The sequence below is a fragment of the Nicotiana tomentosiformis genome, chromosome 3 (genome assembly GCF_000390325.3).
Source record: "Nicotiana tomentosiformis chromosome 3, ASM39032v3, whole genome shotgun sequence".
Taxonomy (NCBI): domain Eukaryota; kingdom Viridiplantae; phylum Streptophyta; class Magnoliopsida; order Solanales; family Solanaceae; genus Nicotiana; species Nicotiana tomentosiformis.
Window position 1 is genome coordinate 115,260,830 of NC_090814.1, and position 8,541 is coordinate 115,269,370.

Below are 8,541 nucleotides of genomic sequence, written 5' to 3' on the forward strand. Positions count from 1 at the left end.
ATTTGAGTTTCAGTTTTAGATTTCATATTTCCGCATAATTTATAAGCTTACCTAGTCTTAGAGACTAGGTTCCATCACGACATCCTAAGGAGGGAAGTTGGAGTCATGACAAAGCTCTAGGTTCTACGAGTCACGAACGAGTTTAGTAGAGTCTTGCGGATCAGTACGGAGACGTCTGTACTTATCTTCGAGAGTCTACAGAACTGTTAGGAAATTTCCACTTCTTTCATTCCTGTCATGCGGAAATTGTTGATTTTGGAATTTGAGTCTTTTTATCTCTATTCTCTCACATATGGTGAGGACACGTGCTACCGGGTCAGCTGAGTAGATACCAGTGCATCCTGCTAGGGCCGCAAGAGGCCGGGGCTGAGCTAGAGGCTGAGGAATGACACGTGTCGTAGCTAGAGCAGCAGTCGAGGAGCCGCCAGTAGCTCCGATTGGGGGACAGGCACCAGAAACACCTGTTGTTACCCCCAGACTTCAGGAGACTTTAGCACAGTTCCTGAACATGTTTGGTACATTAACTCAGGCAGGATTGATCTCCATTGCACCAAATATTTCACAGATTGGGGGAAGAGTTCAGACTCCTACCGCACGTACTCCAGAGCAACAGGTTCACATTGGTCAGGTTCTGGGTGTGGTGCCGGTACAACCTGTTATTCCGGTTTAGCTTGAGGTCAGGCCAGAGGCATCAGAAGAAGAACAAAAGAGACTTGAGATATTTAAGAGGTATAGTCTACCAACCTTCAGTGGCACAGCTACCGAGGATGCCCAGGGATTTCTAGAAAAAGTGTCACCATATTCTCTGCACCATGGGTATTGCGGAAGTGAGTGGAGTTGCCTTTACTACATTCAACTGTTAGGAGCAGCGTATCAGTAGTGGCAAGTTTATGAAGAAGGTAGACCAGCGGATGCAATGCCACCAACTTGGGCTTAATTTTCGGAGATATTTCATTTGAAAGAGTTTGTTCCCCAGACTCTCCGGGAAGCATGGGCACAGAGTTTGAATGGTTGCATCAGGGCACTATGACGGTGTCAGAATATGCTATCAGGTTCAGTAAGTTAGCCCGTCATGCACCTATCTTGGTTTTTACAGTTAGAGAGCGAGTCAGTAGATTCATTAAAGAGCTCGATTATGATTTTAAAATATGTATGGCTCGAGAGTTGCAGACTAACATTCCATTTCAGCAAGTAGTAAAGATTTCCAGAATGTTAGAACGTGTTCGAAGTGAGGAAAATGAGTCTAGGGAGACCAAAAGGTCTCGAAAATCTGGAGGATTCAGTGGATTCTACTCTGCAGCTATAACTCATCATGGCGGAGGCTCGAGCGGTCGGTCAGCCCAGTCCGCAATTCAAAGTACTCATAGTGCTCCAGTTAATACTTTTAGTGCACCACCGGAACGAGATTCTTACAGTGGTTATTTTAGTTATCCGGCACAGACTCAGCACGAGCAGTCGCTACCTCAGAGGGGTTATTGTGAGTGTGGTGATACTAGGCACATCATAAGAGATTGTCCCAGACTTGAGAGAGGCGAATTTCATCAAAACACTTGGGCTACAGGCTTTATTTCAGTTAATACTCCACGTGCACAACCAGTTAGGGGTGAAGGACAGGCGGGTAGAGGGCGCCCTTGAGGGGGAGGCCCAGCCCATTGATATAATTGCTATGAATTGGCTGAGGCCGATACACCAGATGTTGTCGTTACTGGTACGATCTTGATTTATTATAAGGGAATATTTTCCTTAAATTCATATGGTTCTGTGTATCGAGGTGAGTCTTCCTATCATGCTCCACTTATGGGTGAGCTTCATAATTCTATAATCTACTTTTCTATTTACCCCTGTTGGGAGATTCTATGGCGATAGTAGTGTCTATCATTCTGTTTTAATCACTATTGGGAGCTATGATGCTAAAAGTGACTTTCTGTTACTCATTACGATTAGTTTTGATGTGATTTTGGGATAATTTGTTACAAATTGTGATTTATATGCCCTATCGGTATGGGAGTTCATTATGTGTTGTGAAATTGTTTATCAGAAATTTATTAAAAGAAGAAAAAGAAATGGAAGGATTTCGATTGGCACGATGTGCATATTACTTGTGACTCAGAGCTGAGGACGGGATTCTTGTATTTTAATATGAAGAGAAATGTTTAAACCGGACTACAAGCCACGGTGGAAGTTATATAAGGACGAGATCCTTGTGATAAAAATTTATGTGTTTAAATTCTCCCTTGTAAAATTTAATTTGTACTGTAGTACTAATAGGGAGTCATGCCTGTTAGGCTTATTTGATAATTCTTGTATGTGTTTTTCTGTGCATATTTAGCCATTTCGTGCTGTAATTATTGAGTTTTAGCCCACGAGGTGATTGACTAGGTGGCATTAAATATGACTCGTTAAGTCGAGTAAATAATTATGAGGTCTTCATGCCTCACGTTTTGCTGTCAGTGTTACGAAAATTCGAAACGAGGTTTTGGTTAATATGAGGTTAATTGACGATGCTGAAATTGTTTATGAATAGCTATTATGACCAGAGATGTGGTTATGGGCATACATATGATGTGTGCGTAGGCACGAGTTTCTATGGCCGGTTGAGACTAATACCGTGTGTTGATGTGAAAATTAGTCCTTTTTAAAACGTTTGGAGTGTAAGAAATTTGATTTTAAAGTTTATAAGTATGGATGAAAGAAATAATCTTCAATTGAGATGGCGTTGTCGGATCCATGGTAAATTTATGGTGACGTAGAATCACCCGCGAGTGTGTGTGTAATAATATAATCAGTAATTTAATATACTCGAAAAGATTCTTGTCACGTTTGAGGACGAATGTTTAATTAAGAGGGGGAGAATGTAACGACCCGACTAGTCGTTTTGAGAATTGACGCCCCCTTCAGCAGCTTAAGGTCCCGAGCAGCTTTGTAATGTGCAGCCTTTTTAGTGAAATAATAAATTGATGGTGCAAGCAGATTCTGGTGTTGACCTTTAGTGACGGGAAATGGACTTTTAGTGATGAGAACTGGACTTTTAGTGACGGGAAATGGGTTTTTATTGAGCAGTTTTGTTTTGTTTTTTAGCTCATTTCAACATTTTTTGGGCGAAAGAACATGGCTTGGGGCGATTTTTCAGAGAAATTTCACAAGAAATATTGATGTAAGTCACTTGTGATCATTATTAGTCAATAATATTGGATTATCATCGAATATTCCGACTAGATTACGTGTTTTTGAGGTGTAATTCGAGAATTTGGGCCTAGGGATTTGAAAATAAGATTTGAGGATTTGAAGGTCGAGTTGATGTCGGAATTTGGTATGGTTGAACTCGTATCGGAATGGGTGTTCGGATTTCGTGAAAGTTTTGTCGGTTTCCGAGAGGCGAGCCCCACATTGACTTTTGGTCGACTTTTTAATGAAAAATTTTAAGTTGACGTTTTATTATTCGAAATTATTTCCGATGAATTTTAATGAAGTTATACAATTAATTTGGATAGATTTGAGTTGTCCGAAGGTCAATTAAAGCAAGAAGGTTATTTTGAAATATCGGCATAACTTCAAAAAAGGTAAGTATCTTGTCTAACCTTGAGTGGAGGAATTACCCCTTAGGCATTGAGTCGTATGTGCCATTTGTGTAATGTGAAATCCGTGTACGCAAGGTGACGAGTACGTACCCGGGCTTATATGTACAAATTTTATTGCTTTAAAGTCTTAGGCATTTTTATGTATTACATTGGAAATTGCTGGCACTTTTTAATCCTTATTTGTCATGCCTCATTCTTTGGTTATCGAATTTGTTTTATATAATAATTTGGTGTGATTGCTACTTTAATTTTTATGTGAATTCCGTGTGCTTGTTGAGTTAACATTTCCTGGAAATAATTATATTATGAATTTTTCATCTGCAAATAATTAATTAAATAAGTTTAAAAAGAGGGGTTAATATATTTATCATAAATTTGGATTAAAGAAGAGGTTGTTCTTGCTGAGTTAATTTTCCATCTTTGTTGTTGCATATTTACTTTTTGGACTACGAGGCGATACCTCGGGAGCTCCCCTGTTACATATTTACTTTTGGGACTACGAGGCGGTACCTCGGGAGCTCCCATGTTGCATATTTACTTTTAGGACTACGAGGCGGTACCTCGGGAGCTCCCATGTTGCATATTTACTTTTGGGACTACGAGGCGGTACCTCATGAGCTTCCATGTTATGTATTTATTTTTGGGACTACGAGGCGGTACCTCGGGAGAGCCCCTTGTTGTTTACCTCTATTTGTTGTGTTATTTTCTTTCTGTAACTTCTCATTGTTCACTTCTTAGTCATTTTATTATATTATTGTGTATTCTGCCTTGTCAATTGTCCGTGCATTTGTGATATGAAATGTGGGCACGAGGTACCGCGAGTAAATGATGATAATATTAGTACGTGAGTTGTCCGTGCGGTTATGATAGAGATATGGGAACGTGGTGCTGTGGAAATATGAAAGTGGGCACGAGGTCCCCGTAATTTTTATGATTTTGAAATGAGGTATCACATGGTGACTTTTACTTGAAAAGAATTATATTCGAAAGATTTTTATTTGAAAGAATTATATTCAAAATATTTTATTTGAAGAATTTTATTCAAAAAATATTTATTTGAAGAATTATATTCGAAAGATAATTATTTGAAAGGATTGTATTCGAAAGATATTTATTTGAAGGAATTATATTCGAAAGATATTTTATTTGAAAGGATTATATTCGAAAGATATTTATTTGAATGAATTATATTCGAAAGATATTTTATTTGAAAGGATTATATTCGAAAGAGTTTATTTGAAAGAATTATATTTGAAAGATTTTATATGAAGAATTATATTCGAAAGATATTCATTTGAAAGGATTATATTCGAAAGATATTTATTTGAATGAATTATATTCGAAAGATATTTATTTGAAAAAATTATATTCAAAAGATATTTATTTGAAAGAATTATATTCGTAAGATATTTATTTGAAAGGATTATATTCTAAAGATTTCTATTCGAAAAACTTGTAGATAAAAGATGTATATTTTGAAGGACTTGATTAATTGGTTGTGCTTGTGTTCATTATTCGTTTGGGCAATATTTATGTTGTTCTTGCTGCCTTGCTGTTTATATCAATAGTTGATTATTGTTGCTATCACTGCTATTTGTCTTTCTATTATTTTTGTATGCTATACTACACAGGTTATTTGACTAGTGAGTGTCTTGATTGTACCTCGTCACTACTCTACCGAAGTTAGTCTTGATACTTACTGGGTACCGACTGTGATGTACTCATACTACACTTCTTCATATTTTTGTGTAGAGCTAGGTATTTGAGATATCAGATTTGGGCAGATATTAGAGTGTGATCGCAAGGATTCAAGGTAGGGCTGCTTGGTCGTGGCAGTCCCTTGGAGTCTTTCTATTTTATTGTACTGTCAACTCTTATTCGAATAGTATTGTATATTCGATCCTTGAGATCATTGCATATATTGAGTTAGAGTTCGTGCCTCAGTATTACCAGTCTTGAGTGGTTGTTATATTTTTTTCACTTATCGTTTCGACACTTGTATTAAATTATATGTTTCAAAAAAAAATTGCTTGAAATATAATTGTAATCGGTATATCTATTCTTAGAGACTAAGTGTCATCACGACGCCTGTGGTGGGATTTTGGGTCGTGACATTTTTCCCTGTTACGTGATGTCAAATATTTCTTATACTCATCGTTAACTTCAATAGGTAAAGTAAATTCTTAGCTCTTCAGTTGTAGGAAAAATATTTTTAAACTGCAAATGTAACAAAAAGTGCTTCAGTCCTAGATGTATCAAAGATGTATAAAAATTATATATTTGATGTATCACAATGAATTAAAGTGTATCATATATGTATAACCCATCAATACATAAAAGCTGGTACCTTATTCCATGTGCTGTTGAAGAAACCAGTAAAGAAGTCCTCACGTGTTGGCTTGTCTGTCATTTCCCAATTTAATATGCGTGGTGTATGATCTCCAACGCAAACAACAAACTTTTTATCAACTACAGTGCAACATTCATAGAACCACACCTGTAGTGCAAGAGAAAATCCACCGATTCTATAAATCTCAGACTTTCCCCTCAACCTATCCCTCACCGACTTCATTAAAGCTCGAAACGCAATCTTACCACAGGGAAAGGACACATACTCACCACTCTCGACAAGATGGAAATCACGTTTACTTATAAATGTCTTCTAAGCCTGAGTGGACATTAGAAATGTGTTTATGAAATATATGATTGCAATCTTAACTGCGTTTTCATCAGACTGCCATTTCTTCTTCTCAAAACAATTAATAAACGACTTCTTTGACACCTCTTCAAAACCAGAAAAATAAGTATCCACCAACCTATTGGGTCCACTGAAGTTACCCTCAACATGTTCATTGCCACAACAGTTTAAACCACTTACAACACCAAATTCTCGAAGACCAAAACATAAAACACATTTGTCATTCAATTTCACATAAAATTGATCACACTTATCTTGAACCAACTCCCTAAACATTAAAGAACGAATCAATTGTGCCTGGATAACAACACAAGGTAAATAAAGGAAATAGCCAAAACTGCTTTCCCTAAACATCTGAAGCTGGACATCAGTCAACTTTGACTGTAAAACTGATACGATGGCCACATTAGTGTATGATGTTCAATGAGTAATAGAAAAAGCCTCACCAACTTGAATTTAAAGCTTCCAAGGCTACAAATAAATGACACGAATTAAGAACAAACAAATACAAACTAAATCCAATTTTAAAAGAAGATTCAAGAATAGAAAAAAATATAACTAAAATTGTATGTACCTTACAAGCTTTGTGAGGAATTTTAATTTTTTATGCCTTCTTTTTTGCTCTTCTTTTTCTCAGATTGTCCAACAATATCCTTTCGAGATTCTAACACTTTAACACTGTCGGAACGATTTTGTCTTCCCATATTTCATTCATCAATCGGTTTCTCAACTAAAATCGGGGTTGAATGAGGAGATAAACTCATCGACCTAGTTTCTCTTCTCATGTTGCTCGATTTCTCAATTGAAACCGACTTTGAATAAGGTAATGAACTCATCGAACGAGAATTTTTTTTTTTTTTAAAAAAGAAAAACGAACAAACGGTTTCAGAATTTTGTGAAGAAATTGATACAAAACTCAACCAAAACTAACAAAATCATCTATAACAGATACATATGATGAACTTTAACAAAATAATTTTGTCGCAAAAGCCTAAAAAAACAACATCGCTTCTCCAAAAACACATGCAATCCGAAAAAATATACAAAACAAGAAATTTTCTACTCCAAATTAACTGGAATCAGACGAAAATAACCGCAAATGTATCTTGTTTTGTCGTCAATTTCAGCAATTTTGGTTCAATTTAGAAAAGAAATCGCATATATATATATACCTAAAAAAACAACATCGCTTCTCCAAAAACACATGCAATCCGAAAAAATATACAAAACAAGAGATTTTCTACTCCAAATTAACTGGAATCAGACGAAAATAACCGCAAATGTATCTTGTTTTGTCGTCAATTTCAGCAATTTTGGTTCAATTTAGAAAAGAAATCGCATATATATATATACCTAAAAAAACAACATCGCTTCTCCAAAAACACATGCAATAGAGAGAGAGAGAGAGAGAGAGAGAGAGAGAGAGAGAGAGAGAGAGAGAGTGAGTGAAAACTTAGAGAAGAGAACGGTGTCTGTATTACAAAAATAACGGATACAAAAAAAACTGACATTAATTGAAACTATATGGGCCCAAAATGACATTTGGGCCTCTTTAGTAGATATTTTGTTTTGGGCTATTTTTGGTATGAAAAATTTATAGAGTGACAGTTTGGGTAATTTTTTCCTTAAAATTTTCTTGTGCCAAGAAAATATGAAAACTGGGCTATATATCAAAGCCCCTGACATAACTGATCCAAGAAAGTTTGGATGCTTGGCTAGGACCAAATGCTTCACAAATAAGAGGGCCGAGGAAGTTTTGGCAACTGGGCTAAGAACCAAAGACAGCAATACGATCTATAAAAGACATTCAGGATTTGCCTGATTTATAACTGCTAATTAAAAATTAGTTATAATTTTAAATTAATTAAAATTTAGCAAATTTTTTTCACGTAAACATAAAATCTGAACAAAAATACTTTTAGATAAAATCTGGACAAATTCTAGCTAATATGTAGGAGTTCAAATTTTTTATATATGAAATTCTAGCATAATGTGGTGAAATTCATAGTGTGCTAAAATTTCAGTATCATATGCTGGAATTTTAAACGCAGAAAATTTCATAATCCATCATATTATGCTGAATTTTTTTTATATTTCAACTAAAGGTATTTTTGTCTAGATTTTATCTCCACGTTAAGTAGTGACTATTTACAAACACTTGTTAATTTTCAATTATCAGTCCAAAAATTAGCCAACCCACGCTATTTTGACACTATCTGCATTGTGGAGCAGAGTATTGTGACCCTAACGCAAATCATCTGAGAA

The 8,541-nt window shown here is 35.8% G+C and overlaps 1 protein-coding gene and 1 long non-coding RNA gene across 2 annotated transcripts; one reads left to right on the top strand and one right to left on the bottom strand.

The window, feature by feature from the left end:
• Positions 1-990: 990 nt before the first annotated feature.
• On the top strand, positions 991-1,635 carry LOC138908369 (uncharacterized). The gene has a single exon (XM_070199031.1). It carries the CDS (start codon positions 991-993, stop codon positions 1,633-1,635), a length of 645 nt encoding a protein of 214 aa, XP_070055132.1.
• A 4,196-nt stretch (positions 1,636-5,831) lies between these two features.
• On the bottom strand, positions 5,832-7,622 carry LOC104084597 (uncharacterized). Its single transcript, XR_683645.3, has 2 exons — positions 6,851-7,622; positions 5,832-6,747 (listed from the first exon to the last, which is right to left on the bottom strand). It is a non-coding gene; the product is annotated as an uncharacterized lncRNA (long non-coding RNA).
• Positions 7,623-8,541: the final 919 nt, after the last annotated feature.